At 38.8% G+C, this 19,803-nt stretch overlaps 1 protein-coding gene across 2 annotated transcripts in view; it reads left to right on the plus strand.

Moving 5' to 3' along the window:
- The window catches only part of SLC7A11 (solute carrier family 7 member 11), a 92,095-nt gene that overhangs the window by 53,751 nt on the left and 18,541 nt on the right, over window positions 1-19,803 (plus strand). For both annotated transcript variants that reach the window (XM_045055860.1, XM_011281688.4), the window contains exons 7-11: window positions 3,326-3,449; window positions 5,349-5,452; window positions 6,347-6,443; window positions 7,954-8,103; window positions 9,358-9,535. In XM_045055860.1, coding sequence (XP_044911795.1) covers window positions 3,326-3,449; window positions 5,349-5,452; window positions 6,347-6,443; window positions 7,954-8,103; window positions 9,358-9,535 — 653 coding nt within the window. The remainder of the gene's footprint in view (window positions 1-3,325; window positions 3,450-5,348; window positions 5,453-6,346; window positions 6,444-7,953; window positions 8,104-9,357; window positions 9,536-19,803) is intronic.

Here is a 19,803-nt window from a genome sequence, read left to right on the forward strand (position 1 = left end):
TCTGGCATGGCCTAATAGCTTTTATCAGCTCACCCAGTGGCTCTTAAGCTTTGATGCTTGAAACTCAGGAGTTAACCACACGGTGCCAAGCCCTTCTGAACACGTCAACTGCTTTCCCCCGTAATTGATTGCTGTTTATGCCAAGGCAGCCACAAACCCTTCTCCTCCTTCCCTTTGTCAAAGTGAAATGGAACCTAAGGACAGAAGATAGTGGCTCTTTTGCCACACCCCCTCCAATTCTCATGGCCTAATTTGCTCAGAGAGGAATTACTTCTGGACATATGCATTGCCACAAGGTTGGACCCTCTCTCACTTTTGTCTTCTGCTGTAAGCGCCTTTGATTTTTCGGTCTAGTCTCTATATAGTATATCTGAGCTGATAGTAAAATTGTTAATAATCTATACATTTTGGCTTCTCTGGCAGACATGCTTGCTTTTCCTCCTTTTCTGTAAAAATTGTCTAGGGAAATTTACTTATTTAATTTTTTAGAGAGAGAGAGAGACAGAGCATGAGTGGGGGAAGGGAGGAGGGGCAGAGAGAGAGAGAGAGAGAGAGAGAGAGAGAGAGGGAAGCACAGCATCTGAAGCAGGCTCTAGGCTCTGAGCTGTCAGCACAGAGCCCAATGTAGGTCTTGAACCCACAAACCGTGAGATCGTGACGTAAGCCAAAGTCGGATGCTTAACTGACTGAGCTACCCAGGTGCCCCTGTCTAGGGAAGTGTATTAAGTGAGCCTCTATTGTCTTTTAAATCTAAAAAAAATACCCCATTTCTAAACATTGAAACTTCTGAAAACATTCACTTGACATTCCAGTTCACGTTGTACAGAAAAATTATAAAAATCATGGAATAAGTTTTTTCCCCACCCTTATAGTAAATAAAGCTGCATTTTCAATGACTGCATGAGACATACAGGCTTGAGAAGAGTTTTGCAATAAACGTTATATTCAGCAATTATGATTTCTCTGAAAATGAAGAGTTAAGAGGCCGAGGGTCCACATGCATGAGAGAGAGTACGCTTTAGTGGTTAAAATGCTCTGACTTTAGCTAGCATGGATCAGCTGAATTCTGGGTTCCCATTTACCAGTTGTCTATCCTCAAACAGTTATTTAAACTCTCCAAGACTTCATTTCCTCACATATGAAATGGTGATGATGTTCCAAACTCACAGGATATTCGGGAGATAAAATGAGGCGAATATGTAAAGCACCTAATAAAATACTGGGCACATAATACCCACCAAGTTAATGGCAGCAGCTATTGCTGTGATTTTTGTTGTTGACAAGCTGAGAAAAAAAGTTGCATTTTTTTTTTAGTGTTCCTTCTGCTAAAGTCAATTTAGAAAACTTCCCTCAGACATACCATAATCTCTAAGCAGGAAACAGGCAGCCTTGGAAGAGCAGAGTTTGGAGACTGGATTCTGTGTGGGGAGGGCCACAGCCCAAGTCTCAGACTGCCTTCTCCCTGCTAATTTGTAGCATCATATGATGTGCCTGCACTGTCCTGGAGAGGTTAGTGACTCCTCTGCACCTAACAATGTCACCTCAATTTTTATTAACAGGAACTTTACACTTCTTAATCCCATTCTTGCAAGGAAAAGAGAATCTTTTTCCCCCCTTCTCCCTCCCACTTCTCTCCCCCAGAGAAAGAGCTTAACACACCATTTGGGATGTTATAAAAATGGAAAAGACTCAAGTTTAAAATAATATAGCGAGTGGTTGAAAAGCTGCACATCTACCTTCACGTTCGCCTTCTTAGTCCTTTGCGTTTACATGTAGCCTTTCCTTCAAAGAAACAATTCATCTTTAATAGGTCTTATGCCATTCACTCCTTTATATCTAATTGGCCCAGTGATTTCCTCCGCTTAAATGTAGCATTTATCAATCACAACTAGCAATGCATGTTATGGTGTTAACAGAAAATTCCACAGGACCCTCTTCACGCTGGGGAAAGGGGAACATCTGCTACTTTTATATTAGGATGCCAGGATTTAGAGGTCAATGTGTTTCCCCATCAAGGCTTAAGGCTTTGGGGATCAGGGGAAGTGTCAGGCTCCAAGCAGCATAATGAATGGCAGTTGCTGACTGGCGAGGTTTGCCTGTTCTCAACGGGGGGATAGTGCTGTTCAGCATAATGAGCTGGGTCTCTGTGTGCTAAACGTACCCAGCTTGGGGAGGGAGGCAGACTCTGCCTCCCCCACCCCCCACCCCTGCCTCCAAGTTCCGAACTGTATTTTCATCTTGGAAGAAATTATATTGAGATCTTCATTAGTGGCACCCAGCAGGGTTAAGGCTCCATGAGGGCTGATAAGCTCTATGGCTAAAAAACCCATCAGCCTTTGTGCAGGGAGCTGAAGGTTTAAGTTGCTTGAACTGGAAAGAGTCTGAAGAGGTGATTATGTTAAGCAAGTAATGTGTATCGGTAACATGGAATCAAATTATTAGGGTCAGTAACTCCTGGCTTTCCCAGTGCATTAAATGAAGACATAACATTGCATTTGTGCCGGGTTCTTCTTGATGCCACGAGTGTCAGCACTGACCGGTCATATGTACTTCACAGCATGTCACCTCTAATTTCATGGGATTATCTGCACTGTTGCTTTAATAGATACTCATGATCTTCAGCTTCCTTTGAACTCACAGCAGGGCAGTGCAAAGTCATTATTGTGAGCCCTTCTGTGCTTTTTGTGTTACATAGAAAATTATTATTACTATCATTGAGAAAGGGAGATATATCTTGCTCTCATGCTTCCAAAAGCGTGCAACTTATTTGCTGATGAGGGAAGCTACCGAAGGGGAAAAACTGAATGGGAAAGACCTTTCTGAAGGTTAGTGTTAGAAAGGTGTCAAGGCAGTAACTTAGTATTAGAGAGGTATAGAGGACCATGGTTCTCAAAGAATGGTCCCCTGGCCAGTCACATGGGAATTGCCCAGGAACTTGCCAGAAATGCAAATCCTACTGAATCAGAAACTCAAGGTGGGTTCAGCAAACTGTGTTTTGAGAAGCCTTCCAGGAGGTGGCTGTATGCTCAAGTGTGAGAAACACTGCTATGGCATTTACGGGGGACCAGAATGGGATAGACCCATTTGTTCTGGGGGTAGAGAAGTAGAGAAGACAAATGAAGTATCTGCTCCCATGGACCTTATCAAATTACAGAGGAATATGTAGTACTTCTCCCCAGTAAAACACACATACAACAACAGATCCTGTAATTATCGTGTATACCATTTTAGTCTTTGTCTGAATCAGCCTGTTATCCTATCATCTTTGCTTTCAGAGAATGACTAACAAAAGATGACTAATAAGCAATTCCTTTGTGCATTTCAGAACCATCCCCCTTGCAATCTGTATATCCATGGCCATCGTCACCACCGGCTACGTGCTAACAAATGTGGCCTACTTTACGACCATTAGTGCTGAGGAGCTGTTGCTTTCAAATGCAGTGGCAGTGGTAAGTCCAAGTTGGGAACATGCCAATTTGAATTTAGGTTAATGAGTTGATGCAATTTTACAGTAGTTCCCTCCAGCAGAAAGTGTTTTGAAATTCAGTAATCTTTTCTTGACCTGAATGATAATGAGTATATAAAAAATTTAGAACACACCTTAGCAATTCCACTTAACTGAGACAGCCAAAGTCCTATATGGTTTCCTGCATTGTTCGTTTCCTGTAAAACATTTCCACATATACGTGCTGGGAAACACATTTCCACATGTGCATGTTGAATAGAAGATACTTTTCCAACGTGACTTTAAGGATAGGCGGGCAGTTACTGAACTTAAATGAATGTATTTTTTGGCATGCAAATTGTGATTTATTCTTTATTCTTTCCTGTTCATAAACTTTTCAAATGCTGAGTTCAAATCTTTTTTCCAAAGTACCACTTAAGAGTTCCTAAAGGACCATACGTATTTGTTTTTTCTAGTCTATCCTTTTGAATACCAGTAATGGGATATTATTAATTTTAGGAAATACTGAGTTATTCAAAGTTAAGCAGATGTCATTGCTCTAGCACTTCTCAGAATACTAAAGATGCTAATGTGCATTTTAACTCCCTAAGAAGTGGATACTTATAATTTTACAACACTTTCCAAAATTTATTTGACCTCAGGACCATCTTTGCTCTCAAAGGTCATGTTACAGGAATGTTATTCTGTGACACATACTTTTATTTTGCATCAAAACTTAGCTGGTAAAGGAGCATTTCTTTGTGACCTCATAACAATGAAGGGTGAAAATATAACTTCCCATCGCTAGATGTCAGTTCCTCTTAAAATAGTCACTATTACCTCATATCGGCAACATCCACAGGGAACAAATTATCTCATTTCGTGTGAACCTCCGTGCGTGGTCACTGTATTAAAACAAGACTTTGCCACTGCTGTAAGTCCCAACAGACAACCAAATGTACAGAGTTTGCTAATGTCGGGTCAGTCATCTCATCTTCCCAGACAAAGGGCAGCACTTACTCTTTGAGTGCAACGTGGCCCATTAATTACATAGCACCAGCTGCATCAAGGACAACTAAAGAATCCCACATCATGGTTGTTAGGTTTTTGTTTTTTTGTTTTTTGGGTTTTTTTTGAAAATACATCCTTCATGGAAATTTGCAGTGTTGCATATACTATGGCACGAAAGGACATTTTGGAAGTTTTGTTTATCTTTCATATTTTCTGTGGCTTGATCTTCTCAAGCTTGTATTTGTATTCTAGCCTTTTTATGGGAAACCACAGAAGGAACTGGCAGATCCCTGAGAGGGAGGGAGTGACTCAATACAGAGAGATTCAGCTAATGTGATTATTCTAGGCACAAGATTTTTGGAACTGCTCGTATATAAGTGAGATAAGCGATTAAGTCATCAATTGTTTCTCACTATACTTTGTGTCCTAACAGGAGGATTGGGATATGAAACAAGTTATCTGTAATACTTCTCAGTGTACATTTGTACCTCACTATAAAAATGTGGCTTTCCAGGTTGAAGAGAAGGCATTGAAGGATTTCTGTCTCCAGTGGGAGAACTTCTGAACCGAGCTTTTTTTTTACTTACCAGAATCAGAGATGATAGACATCGTAGTTAATAAAGAGTCAATAAATGGATCGTTGCTTTTTGGAAGTAGAGAGAAGGTGCTTATTTAGACCTTTGGCCATAGTTTTGCAAAAAGCAATGCCACGATACTGCTTTTGATTATTGTCTAAGAAGTTAGCCTGACCCTCACCACAAAAAAAGATTATAAAGCATACACGTATCACCAGACTAAAAAAGAAAGTCAGAGAGCGAGTTTGGACTAAATTGTTTCATTTTATTCCACTTTCTGGCAGAGCATTAATTTGCTTCGTTCTGTCTCTCACTAGACCTTTTCTGAGCGGCTACTGGGAAATTTCTCATTAGCAGTTCCGATCTTTGTTGCCCTCTCCTGCTTTGGCTCCATGAATGGTGGTGTGTTTGCTGTCTCCAGGTGAGCGAGTTCAAGCATTTCCAGAAATGCATTTCTGTTTTTGAGATTGGATGTGATAAGAGTAGGCTTAAAAAGAAAAGAAATAGTGCCTCCAAACCTGTTGTTTTTAAAGAGACATGTAAGATCGAAGTCCTTGTCCAAGTATCAGTAGTATGTCTCATTCTGCCCAGTAGAGGGCACTGCTTGTCTACTCATAGCTTACACTGAAGCCTGGCAGGGAACTTTTTTCTTTTTCTTTTCTTTCTTTTTCTTTTTCTTCTTCTTCTTTTTTTTTTTTTTTTTTTTTTTTTTTTATAGTATGTCTACAGAGTCTAACAACAGCATTTTATTTCTGGTGATAAAATCTCTGTTTCTCTAAAGGTGACAAGAGAAAAAGTAAAGCCAGAGACGCCAGAAATCACTACCCCACCACGTGCATCCCTTTTGTTTTGTTTGATGCAAAAGTCCCCTTTATTTTAACATAAGATTAAAATCCAATCAGAAAAATACAAATATAAGGTCATACGTGTGCATGTCTGTGTGCGCGTACACGCATATGTGTGTGTAGGTGTGTGTATTGGGCTGGATCGGATTGACAGCACGCATATGATACTAAGAATCTAGAACTAGATTCACCGTCAGCTATTTACATGTAGGGAGAGCTATGCTGAGTCGAATGTTGCTGTTGTTTCCCCTCAAAGCATAATGTAATGTGTTGGTAGATTTTCTGAAATTCGAAGTCAGATTTCTCTTGAGTCTCTGCCTTATCTGAAAAGCGAAACCGAAGTAATCTCCTAAGAAATGACAAACCATATGGTATAAAATTAGATGCAAGTGTTCTCTTAGGTTTCTGGATTTTTCCCTTTGAAATGATCAATTATCCAGTCAACTCCATCCACATTTTTCTCCCATCAGGTTATTCTATGTTGCGTCTCGAGAGGGTCACCTTCCAGAAATCCTCTCCATGATTCATGTCCGCAAGCACACTCCTCTGCCAGCTGTTATTGTTTTGGTAATGCATATTAAAAAGTATACCTAGATAGAAGCTTGAATAATGGGTTAGCAAAGAGGAATTCAAACCAGACTGTAGCTAGTGCTTTACTTTCTATTCGTTGCTAAATCGGATCTCTATATATCTTGGTGGAGAGTGAGAGGCAGGATATTTTCCATCGCTTCCCAGTATTTCTTATTCAGTATTTCTGGTGCGTATTTGATGCTATGGGACAATAACCACATCACTTCTTTTGCACCTTTGTAGAAATGCGTGAGGTCTAAGGGAAGTGATTACCCTGGCTTCTGTCATCGACACAGAGTCTCACAGAAAAGAATGTAGAACGAGTCCCATTTCTACATACTGAAAGTGGAGCTAAAAGCCACAGTCCAACAGCACCAAGATGTCATATCATAGGCCCCTTATAATGAAATGCACGCAAAATTAGAGGCAAAATTGGATGAAATCCTAGACAGTGCAGTGATTCTGTGATAAAAAAAAAGGGAAATATTTGAGTGCACCTCTAAAGGGAAGAAATAAAAGCACCAAACCTGAGATGTGAGTTATAGAATTCATCATGCAGAGAAAAGTAGTTGTGAAGGGTCGGGTACAGAAGACTGTGCAAGGTATAAAAGTCCTCAAATACCCATTGGCAATGTTATATTCACTTTTACCAACTACTTTGTAACATTTTTGTCAAATGGAATCTGCTGTCAGGGAGCAGAGTAGAATACATTGGACACTTTGCTCTATGCATTTAATCTGTTTCAGAATGTTTCCTTGAAATTTCTTTGTAAAGTATGCATCCTCTCTGTGCCGAATCTGGAAGTTAACGTCACTTGTGGGAACAGAATGTATTATTCGGTGAAGAGGGCTTTCATTTTAAGCCTCTGCTATCAGTGGTGCTGTCCTTGGCATGTGCAGCTGCAGAGACATTGCTAAGCTGATCTCTGTGCTTCATTCTTTTCTGCAGTCTTGAGGGTCACACATGGCAAGCACACGGGCAGAGTAAGTGTGGAGGAAGAAAAGGTCAATATTTTGCATTCGGGAGACAGCAGAATCCCCTAGAAGTGGCTGTGTTTCATGTGTGTGCATAGCCAAGGGCCTCTCAGAAACCATTTACAGAGCCCTCTGCGCAGTTTCTAATTGGGTACACTTTTGATCTGGGGCATTAGTTATTTACCAATCTTCTCAGTCTCTAGATCTTTAAATTTAAGTCATTGACTATCCGGTGTTTTACTCTTTGAAAACACATTCTCTTCTCTCAAATGAAAAAATAAATAAATAAACCGACTAAAAACTAAACATCCACATAAAATTCTCTCTGATTAAGCGGTAATGGTGTTCTTCTCATGCCGCTACTGGTGCGTAATGGAATATAAGAGCAGAAAATACAGAATATCAGTGTGGTAGGTTATCAGTATAAATAATCATGAAAAAGATCATCATAATTTGTAGTGATGTTATTGTTTGTTATCAGCTGTGTTCTCTCTTAACTCACTGAGTGTGGTTTTTCTCCCCCTTCCCCCAGCACCCCTTGACGATGATAATGCTCTTCTCGGGGGACCTCTACAGTCTGTTGAATTTCCTCAGTTTTGCCAGGTGGCTTTTTATTGGGCTGGCGGTTGCTGGGCTGATTTATCTTCGATACAAACGCCCAGAGATGCATCGTCCTTTCAAGGTAACCTCAGTAATCTTGATGGGTTTACATAAATCTTTCCCCTAATACCTAGTCCTCCCTTAGTCATAACTTGATGATGAGGAACTTGGGCGGGGGGCAGCATCCTCTGGAATAAAATGCTTAACTCTTGCAGGCAGTGCCTTCTTATCGGATTTATTTTAGCTTGGAAAAATAATTCAGCACGTTGGTTATGTGCGGTGCCTAACTTTTTATGTCACATTTCTGAAAAGTGGTAGATACATAGGGCATTTGTCATGTTGCTTTCTCTTGAATGTGTCTAATGACCTGATGTGTTCAAAGTATGGGATACTTGTGTTTTTATGCTGAGTAATTGTGGATAGCCGTGCTGAGAAAGACAGAGGCAGAAACATATGGAATTGTCACTAATTGAAACTCTAAAAAGGATGCTGCTTTACAAAACAGGCACTTTAAGTATTCTTAGATGTTAGGACTTGTTATGTTGCTCTTCTTATACGTTCTAGAAGGTATATTCTAGAAGGAATAAAAATGTAAAATAAAAAGGGAAAGTGAAGATGTATCAACATATCCTTAATAGAATACCCTTTACTGTGACTAAGCATTTCCTTTTGCGAGAGTTGATGAATATGTTTCTCATCTCCTTTAGCCTTGAACGTTCATGGATTGATTTGACCTCACTATCTATTTGCTTTTAAGAAATAACACAGATCATGTTGTCAGTCATGTTGTCAGAATTTGTTTCTAATTACATCCATTGCCTAATGCCGGCAACATCTTTATTAGTGGTTGAATAGGAGTTGGTCTGTTTTATTCCTGTCAGTTCTTATTGTGAGTCTCCCAAAGAAAATCAATATGCACTGAAAGGCTTTAACACGTAACAAGCAGCCCGTGCTCTTGACTCTACATTCAAGCAGATTCTAATCATAATTATCAAAGAGCCAACCTTTTAAAATCAAAAACATAAGTCACACTGGTACTTAACTAGTGAAACAATTCAAAGAAAACATCTCTCATGAAACATACTTCATTATCCTAGGTTTGTTCTTTTCAAAGATTTTTTTTTAAAGATTTAAGGGAGTAGGTTTGCTACATTCTCTGTGCCCTATTAAAGAGCTGTTGCTCTTACGGTAAGGTGGGATGGTGCCTGTAACCTGCTCACATGACCAGCGGGGATTGTCTGATCGTATGACTTGACCGACACACTCTTCTTGAACCCATCTTCTGTCTCTGGAACTGTTTGAAGTGATTTTTTTTCCCCCTTGTGCTGTGTTCCAGGTGCCACTGTTCATCCCGGCTTTGTTCTCCTTCACGTGTCTCTTCATGGTGGCCCTTTCCCTGTATTCGGATCCATTTAGTACAGGGATCGGTTTCATCATTACTCTGACTGGGGTCCCTGCATACTATCTCTTTATCATATGGGACAAGAAGCCCAAGTGGTTTAGAAGAATGTCAGGTAAGACTCTTACACAGTTTCAGGACCTCTTGAGAGACTATATTGTAGAAGACCCATCTATGTGTACATACACACATGCACCTTAAAAGTATAAGTAAGGTAACTGGTAGTTTAAATACATTATTACATGTTAATTAGAACTAGGAGAAGAAGAAGCAGGAAGGATGTTTAGGGTAGAGCCACTCAATCCTTTCAGGATATTTAGTTTGAGCTGCTCTAATCACTTCTTAAGAGAGCTTTTTTAGATAGAATTTTATCAGCAGTTCTATAAATGACCTAATTGCTTTCTCGAATCCCTTACTAACCTAATTATTTTTTACTCTGGGTTGAGCTCAGCTTATTGATTCTATAGCATAACCTGCTCTTGCTGAGGGATAGGGAGTTAGGCAGAGCCCTACAAAGGCCTCAAATATCATGATTACGACACAACCCTATTTCATTGGCATGGTGAATCGCTAAAGGGTCGTAAGAACAGCAAGAACAAGGAGGAGAAGAATTATACCTCACATTTATGTTGTCATTTCTATGTGTTAGCACATATATGACCTTATTTAATCCTTGTAACAACCTTCTGAAGTAGGAAAAATCATTATCTCCATTTTCCAGATACTGAGTTATACAGTAGAAGAATTCGTATAACTTGTTCCAAGTCATGCAGATATTAGGTAGACCAGCTAGAATTCAAATTCAGGCAGTGCTGTATTTTATAAAAATCGTTGTGGGTACAGTGAGGATGGATTACAGAGGGTCAAGGCTGAAAGGGCCCAGGATTGGTAGTTACCACGGTAACCCTGCATAAGGACTGAGAAGGCTCTGATCATGGACGGTGCTGGCAGGGTCCAAGAGAAAGTGAAAGATATTAAAGAGGAAAACCTAAAAGGTCTCAGGGACCAGGTAAATTGCGGGGAGAGGAAATATAGGAGAGGAAATATCGGGGAGAGTAGATAGAAAGGGTGCTTAGGACAGCCTCTGTTGACAGCCTACCTATCTGTCAGGGCTCTGCTGAGTGAGGTTTTTCCTTACCTCATCTTGTTCTGTCTTGCACAAGCTCCATATGTGAGCTGGTGCTTATTAGTCCTATGTCTGATGGGAAACAGGACTCAGGGAGACAGAGAATTTATTTTTGAGTGTAAAGATTTTAAACCATTGAGCCAGGATTTGAACCCACATCTGCTGGACGTCAAAGTCCATGGTCTTTCTAGAGTGGGCACCTGAAGGACACGAGAGAAGTGAAAAATATAGCCAGAGGAACAACCATGTTCTTGCTACTGAGTTAGGGGAGTTTAGAAAACAACTTTTGTTCTCACCTGCTTGAATTTACTTCTTTTACCGTAATTAATTTTTAAAAACCTGGTAAAAAGTTCAGGGAGATTTCTGATATCTCTGATAAAATTGTGAACAAATAATGTCAGTGTTATTAAAACTCAAAAACAAACAAACAAACAAACAAAAAACCCTGCAATAATATGTCTACATATTGACTCTCTAGCGTGCTACAGAAACTCATTTAGAAGTCAGCCATTTAAAATAGACTTTTGATACTACTCTTTATTAGCTTTTAATTGGTATTTGGTATATTTAGACCTTACACTGCTATTTATATCTGAATTTTGTTTTCTTGCTGGTAACACTATTCCCTGAAGAGGTATTACTATAAAAATTGGGTTCCTCAAGGCTAACACGGGCACACTGATTATCTAGCAGGGTATTTAAGCTCGATTTCTTGTTAGATCACACCAGTTTTCTGTGGGATATTTTTAGTTCCGTTTTCTCCATGGTAGGCAGCAAATATAGAAACTTTTCTGAAAGGAAAAAGAATCTTGTTGAACAATAACTACCATCCTGATGACCAACGTTTAAGACGAATTAGCGTTCATCACTGTGAGGACTGGGTCTATCTCAGATCCTGGCCAGAGACAGTTCAAACCCCTGAGCACCATGGAAAAACCAGAGAACTGAGGAAGAAAGAGCTAGTACTCCTACAGTTGGGCTATGATGAGAAGGAGCATGATGAAAGAGCCAACTCCATGCTTTCCCCCACATAGTAGGGATTGTGTTCTTCCTGTTGGGAGGCAGGCAACTCTCAGTGCCCTTTCCTGTTGCTAACATGCACGTATTTTGCACCATTTCTTTGTCAGTGCATACCAGCTCCCCACTTTTCACACTTGACCCCTCTTTGATGGTTTTCCACGCTCGTGTGATGCTGAAGTTTTTTGTTGTTTTTCTGTCTCTAATGATGTTTCAAACATCTCCAAGGACTCCAAATTTAGTGTAGCCATTTGTGAAAGCAGCCGCCATGCAGTAGTCCCCTAATGGTTATTTGGATCTCAAAAATGCCATTAAGTCTTACCAGGGAGCATGGCAATTCTGCCTTTAAACTGTGAGCCTTGTAACCCTTTATCTTTATAGCTGCCTTGAAAGTGAGTAGCAAAAACAACAATCCTCCATAATTTTGTTTGATTTTCCTCTTAGGCGGCATTCTTGTAGTAAAATAAAGAAAATTCATAATATTTATTGCTGCGATAGCAAGTATTTTCCTCGCCTTTGGCCAAAACAAAACACTCATACACAGACACACAAACAGCAGAGTCTTGCCCACTACCTTGCCTCTTTTCCCAACTGCCTCCTCATTAGGAAAAAAACTCAGTGTGAACTTGGAGAGCATCTGTGATTTGATATCAAATTTTTGTTGTTGTTGTTGTTGGGTAACATTCTTTAGACCTTGTGTTGTCATTTATTTTCACCCTAATATACACGAACAGGTTAGCCTTCCGAAATGATAGTTGATCAAAATACATCTTGCCTAAGGTGCTTCCGCAAACAGTGTGAGGTAACCGAACAGCCTTCAGAAAATGGTGAAAAAAAGCCACGCGGTACAGATAGCCAGGAATGTTCAGAACCAGAGGATCTGAGATTTTCTGAGATTTGATGAATTTCTCTGGCCACAGGATGCCAGTGTTGAACCACATTTTGTTTGATAGCATTCCTAGGGTGGAAAGAAAATGTGCTCTTAAGGGAATAGTCAGATACACAGAGCACATTTTTCTGCCATCTGTGACAGAGTAGTGAATTTTTCTGGGTATTTTTTTAAATGTATTTATAGAAACATGAGCTTCTCACCCAAGGAAAATGGGGCAGACACCCCACTGACATACTCAAATACATAGAGGTAGCTAGACATGGCCAACCCTGGCTAGGGCCAGCAACAGCTGTTTTACTTGGCTGCCCCTATTTATCAGCCCAACTGTGTCAGGGCTGAGATGAGTGGGGTGACCGGAAGTTGGTCCCTCTTGTCAGGGCAAGATATGGAGGGCGACTGTATTTAAGCAACATGTTTGATTACGAAGAAGGGTACTTGGGAGCACCAGCAAAATGATCCTAGTCCATCTTTGTAGACAAGGACTTTGTAATTCTGGGGTTCTAAAAGCATATGCTTCTTACAGTCTGTCACGATAACTTCGTTTATGATACCTCCTTGAAAGCTGTGTAATGCATTTGACTGGCTGTTCAAGAAGACTGCATTGCCATATTTTAAATTAGTTAAGCTTGCCTACATTTCTCAGGGGCCCAAACCATCTTCACTGTAAGGCTGAAATGAAACCATGCATGAGAAATGTTTTGGAAGCTTTTTTTTTTTTAAAAACAAAAACAAACAACAACAAATAAACAAACAAAAAACAACACACATACTGTTATTTTTACTATGGCTTGTGGAGAAGATTGGTTTTGTGCTAATACTTCACAGACTTAGCCCGTTTTGGCTACAGTTCCCCATACTTGTACCAAGTGTTCTTGGGTAAATCAGCTTTTGCAAGGTTAGTTGTTTCAGCTGATTTCAAAAATGACTGAACGTGAAAAGTAAAGCTAAAAATACTGCAGTTGCTATTTGCTCTTGGGGCTTGCAGATACTGAAAACACCCAATGCAGACTCATTGGCTCAACTATGTTTGAAAGGATAGTGTCATGGAGTTGATTATCTCCAAAGGCAAAAGCCTTAAATGAGCATGGATGCAGCTGAGTTCCACATGCTCTGCAGCTTTTCTGGGCAAGCAGGCAGCTTCTATAGCGGGTTACTTGGGTCTGCTGAGTACCTCTGTCTGACCCCATGGATGTAGATGACCTAGAAGGAAAAGACGGTTTAGCTCTAACAGCTTACTCAGGCCAAAATCAGTCACTTCTGCCCAAACCTCCTTTATGATGACAATTGTTCAAATTTTGAGATGCCAGGAGAGAATATGAGAGTCAGAGGAGAGAATGTAACAGAACTGATTGAACACGGAAGAAGGGAATGGGTGTGCAGAACCAGAAGACAGATTCTTTGCCCCTCTGTGTGCTGCTGAATAGAAGATCTAAATTGAGCTTTCAGAAAGGAGAATGTCACACTAGCAAAGCATCAGGATCTCTAAGTTGTTCTCCTTTTCTCTGAAACTGATGCTGTGTTGTGACATGGGTAAGTAAGAGGTCTAAGAAAGCAAAGGGCTGGGGGTCCCAGAATGCAGAAACAGACTTTTGGAAAAGGCTTTTGTTCAGTAGATAAATGTGAGTAGGCAACCCTCCCCCCGCCCCCCCCCACACATGCATGGAAATGAGTACACACACACACACACACACACACACACACACACACGCCAGTCATGGGAGGAAGAGTTGGAGAGGATGTAAATTTAACCTCACTGCTTTGCAATCCACTATTGCAGATGCCTGAACTCTCCTACTGTTTCAACCTACCAGATAGCCCTGGTTCCTTCTCTGCTTACAAAAGCCATATATCCCATTCTATTGATGGATACTTACCTTCCCACAATCTATTTTTCTTAGGTAGTTTTACCACTTCCCTTTTCTGTAAACATGGATTTTTATTACCCTTGAGCACTCCCTGGTGTTCCACACACATCTCAGTGTAGAATAGGCTGTTAACAAATATAATCTATTCAAGAAAAATTTACATGGAGTTTACCCTTTGCCAGAACTGTGCTGGGCTCTTTATAATTAATGTATATTATAAAAATTAGTGCGCGAAGAAAAACAACTTTGAAGAACACTATTGCAAAGCAAAGGATAAAAAATATACCTTTTGCAGTGACATGAAATACTGCTTGGAAGGGACTATTACAGTTGACAAGTCATGAAAGGGGAGAAAGATTGTATGTCTGGATGAGAGACGATGTGGGTCTGAAACTATCAAGAAGATAGGCTCTAGAGGCTCCAGCATCAGTACAGTTTGAAGAGGTTCTGTAGGGATTGATTACAAAGATCAGAGATGAACAAGAACTAACACGCTGAGAAACTAGCATTGCTGAGTTCTAGGATTGCCAAGATAAAATAACCTTAGAGATCATCCAGCCCGCTAGTTTCTATATTTTAGTGTCTAGTAGAATCATAGATTTCTGGGCCCCACCTTCAGTTTCCAACTTAGTAGGTCTGGAATAAGGCTTTGAAAAGTTGCACTTCTGGTATATCAGCCTATGCTAGTGATCCCAGTCCGGTGATTACATTTTGGGAACTACTTTCTAATCTAAGCCCCTTCTTCTTTTAGTTAAGTTGTTTTTTTAATTGAGTTATACTTGACGTTATGACATTGTATAAATTTCAGATGTAGAATGTGTTGGTTTGATACATTTATATATTGCAATATTACCACACTAGCATTAACACCTTTTATCTTGCCACATCTTTGTCATTCCCTTTTGTTATTGAGAACAGTTCATATTTAGTCTCTTAGAAATTTTTACAATACAATATTGTCGACTATAAGCACTATGTTTTGCATTAGATCTCCATAACTAAGTTTGTACTCTTAAACAATATCTCTCCAATTCCCTGACCCCCTAAACTCTGGCAATCATCCTTTACCATCTATTTTAACAAGTTCAGTGTTTTAGATTCTATAAGTGATATTATACAGTATTTGTCTTTCTTTGACTCATCCCACTTAGCATAATGTTATTGCAAATGGCAGGATTTCCTTCTTTCTCATGGCTGAATATATTCCATTGTGTGTGTGTTTACGTGGGTGTGTGTGTATAATCACATCTTCTTATCCGTTTTTCTGTTGATGAACACTTAGGTTGTTTCCATATCTTGGCTATTGTGAATAATGCTGCAATTAACTTAGGTATGCATGCAGATATTTCTTTGAGATATTGACTTCAATTCCTTTGCACAAATCACCAGGAATAGGATTGCTGGATCATAGGTAGTTTTATGAGGAACTGCCATTATGTTTTCCATAGTGGGTATAGCAATTTACATTGCCACCAGTAGTGTATAAGGGTTCCCTTTCCTTCACATCCCCACCAATATTGGTTATCCCTTGTCTTTTTGAAAAAAAAAAAAAAAAACATCCTAACACGTGTAAGGTAATGTCCCATTATGGTTTTGATTTGCATTTCCCTGGTGATTATTGATGTTGAATACCTTTTCATTTACTTGTTAGCCATTCCTATACCTTGGTATGACATTTGAAAAAAAATGTCTATTCAGGTTTTTATTTGGATTATTTTCTTTTTTGCTATTGAGTTGTAGGAGTTCTTTATTTTGGATAGTAGTCCCTTATCAGATGTATGATTTGTGAATGTTTTCTCCCATTCAGTAAGTTGTCTTCTCAAGTTGTTGATTATTTCCTTTGCTGTGCAGAACTGTCTAGTTTAGTATAGCCCCATTTATTTTAGTTTTTGTGGCCTGTACTTTTAGTGACTTATCATTGCCTAGACCAATGTCAAGGATCTTTTCCCCTATGTTTTCTTCTAGGGATTTTATGATCTTGGGTCTTACACTTAAATCTTTGATCCATTTTGAGTTAATTTTTGTGAATGGCGTAAGATAGGGGCCCAAGCTAGGGTTTCATTCTTTTGCATGTGGATATACAGTTTTCCTAGAACAATTCATTAAAGAGACTCTCCTTTCTCCATTGTGTGTTCTTGGCATTCTTGTCAAAACTTAGTTTACTATATATGTAGGGATTTATATATAGGCTCTCTATTCTGTTCCCTTGACCTATGTGCCTCTTTTTATGCCATTACCATACTGTTTTGATTACTGTTGCTTTGTAAAGTGGCTTGAAATCAAGTATTTTGAGGCCTCCAGTTTAATTCTTCTCTCTCAGGATTCCTTTGGCTATTCAGGGTCTTTTGTTATTCCAAACAAATTTTAGGATAGTTTTTTTCTATTTCTGTGAAAAATGTCTTTGGAATTTTGATTGGGATTGTATTCAATCTGTAGATTACTTTGGGTCATATGGACATTTTCACAATATTAATTCTTCCAGTATAGGAACATGAGATATATTTCCATTTATTTGTATCTTCTTGAATCTCTTTCATCAATGCCTTATAATTATCAGTATACAAGTATTTCACCTCCTTGGTTAAATTTGTTTCTAAAATATGTTATTGTTTTTGATGTAATTGTAAATGGAATTGCTTTCTTAATTTCTCTTTCAGATAATTTGTTGTTACTGTATAGAAATGCAACTGATTTCTATATGTTGGTTTTGTATCCTACAATTTTACTGAATTCATGTATTAGTTCTAGCAGATTTTTAGTGGAGTGTTTAGAGTTTTCTATATATGAGATCACCATCTGTGAGCAGAGATCATTTTATATCTTTCTGATATGAGTGCTTTTTATTTCTTTTTCTTGTTTAATTTCTCTGGCTAGGATTTCCAGTACTATGTTTAATGCATCCTTGCATCCTTGCATCCTTGTATCTCATTAAGCCTACTTAATGATAGGTAAATGATCCTCTTATTAGGTTGTTGAATTTTATTTGCTAATATTTTGTTGAAAATTTTTGCATCTGTATTCATCAGGCATATTGGTCTGTGGTATTCTTTTCTTATAATGTCTTTTTGTCTGACTTTGGTATCAGCATAATGCTGGCCTCATAAAATGAATTTAGGAGTGTTCCTTCCTTTAGAATTTTTTGGAACAGTTTGAGAAGGGTTGGTGTTAATACTTCTTTAAATGTTTGGCCAGTGCAAACCATCTATTCCCAGGCTTTTCTGTGTTGGGAGGATTTTTATTAGTGGCTCAATCTCCTTACTTGGTATTGGTTTGTTTAGATTTTTTTACTTCATGGTTTAATCTTAGGAGGTCATATGTTTCCAGGAATTTATCCATTTATTCTAGGTTATTCAGTTTATTGGCATATAATGGTTCATAGAAGTCTCTCATAATCCTTTGTATATCTGTGGTATCAGTTAAAATGCCCCTTCTTTCTTTATTATTTTAATTTTTGAGTCCTCTTCTTAGTTAATTTCGCTATATTTCTTGATTTCCCTTTTGATTCCTTTTTTGACCTATTGGTTGTTCAGGAGAATCTCTACGTATTTGTGAATTTTTTAGCTTTCCTCTTGTTATTGATTTTATCTTTATACCATTGCAGTTAAAAAGATACTTGGTATAATTTCAATCCTCTTAAATTTGCTAACAGGGTTTTGTGACCTATCATGTGATCTATCCTAAAGAATGTTCTGTACGTGCTTGAGAAGAATGTGTATTTTGCCATTGTTGGATGGAATATTCTATATATGTCTGTTAGGTTCATTTGGTCTAAAGTATCATTCAAATCCATTATTTCCTTATTGATTTTCTGGTCTGGATAATCTATCCATTGTTGAAATTGGAGTAGTGAATTTCTCTACTATTGCTGTCTATTTCTCCCTTAATAATTGCCTAATATATTTAGGTGCTCCAGTTTGGGGTACATATATGATTAAAATTATTGTATCTTTTTGATGAATTGATCCTTTTATCATTATGCAATCATCTTTTTTGTTTCTTTTTACCATTTTTAGTTTAAGGTCTATTTTGTCTGATATAAGCATAGCTACCCCTGCTCTCTTTTGGTTTCCATTTGCTTGAATTATCTTTTTTCATCCCCTTACTTTCAGCATGTGAATGGCCTTATGCTTAAATGTGTCTCTTAGAGGTAGCATGTAGACAAATCTTGTTTTGTTTTTTTTTTAATGCATTTAGCCATACTGTGTCTTTTAATTGGAGATTAAGCCATTTATATTTAAAGTAATTATTGATCAATAAAAACTTACTACTGGCTCTTTGTTAATTATTTTCTGATTGTTTTGTAGTTCCTATGTTTAGTTCTTCCTCTCTTGCTTGCTTTCTTTATGAGTTGATGATATTTTTTGTAGTGGTTTGTTTTGATTCTTTTCTCTTTACCATTTGGGTATCTATTATAGGTTTTTACTCTATGGTTACCATGAGGCTTTCATAATACATCTTATATTTATAGCCATCTATTTTAGGCTGGTAACAACCTAACTTCAATTGCATAGTAGAGTTTTACCCATTTACTTGCCTCCCCCACACAATTAATTTTGATGTCCTGATCTGCATCTTTTACATTGTGTGTCCATTAACAAAATATTGTACCTATAGCTACTTTCAACAATTTTGTCTCTTAACCATATTGCAAATCTCAAAGTCATTCATACAATACCATCGCAATACGAGAGTATTTTCAGTTTGACTATATATTTACCTTCACCAGTGAATTTTACACTTTCATATGTTTTCACGTTACTATTTTTTTTATCTTGAAGAACCCTCTTTAGCATTTCTTATAGCCAAGTCTATCCTTCAGCTTTTGTTTGGTAAAATATTTACTCTTCTTTATTTCTGAATGACAGCTTTTCTGAATGAAGTATTCTTGGTTGATGGCAGTTTTTTGTTTCTTGTTTTTTTTGTTTTGTTTTTTTTTCCTTTGAGGCCTTTGAATATATCACCCCATTCTCTTCAGGTCTGCAAGTTTTCTGCTAAGAAGTCCGTTGATAGCCTTACTGGGATTTTTTGCCCACAGAAGGAAATTCTAGTTAAGGAGTCCTTCCTTGACACCTGGTCTGACATGCTGGCACTCAGAGCCCCCAGAGTAGCATTGGAGCTGGCATCCTCAGATAAGACCACTGTGCCTGGAACCTGAGGCATAGGTGTGCTTGCTGTGGCTGTAGCACTGATGTCTACAGTGTGGGTGTCTGCAGATAGCCCATGCAGCTGGTACCTGGGTCTCCAAAGTTCACCAACCGTGGCTCCTGCTGGCAGGAGGGAATGCAGCAGTGACAAAGGTCCTGGCATAACAGAGTGCAGTGGTGGCTTGGGCCCAGAGGGGCAAAGTGCGGTAGTAGCACAGCCTGAGGATGTGGTGCAAATCTCAACTCTGGCACCAGTGCACTCACAATAGCAACAGCATAACTCTGATAGTGGTCTGTTAAAGGCACATGTTGGGACCCAGGGATCCGGGCACAGAGCAG

Source organism: Felis catus, chromosome B1 (assembly GCF_018350175.1).
Source record: "Felis catus isolate Fca126 chromosome B1, F.catus_Fca126_mat1.0, whole genome shotgun sequence".
Lineage (NCBI taxonomy): Eukaryota > Metazoa > Chordata > Mammalia > Carnivora > Felidae > Felis > Felis catus.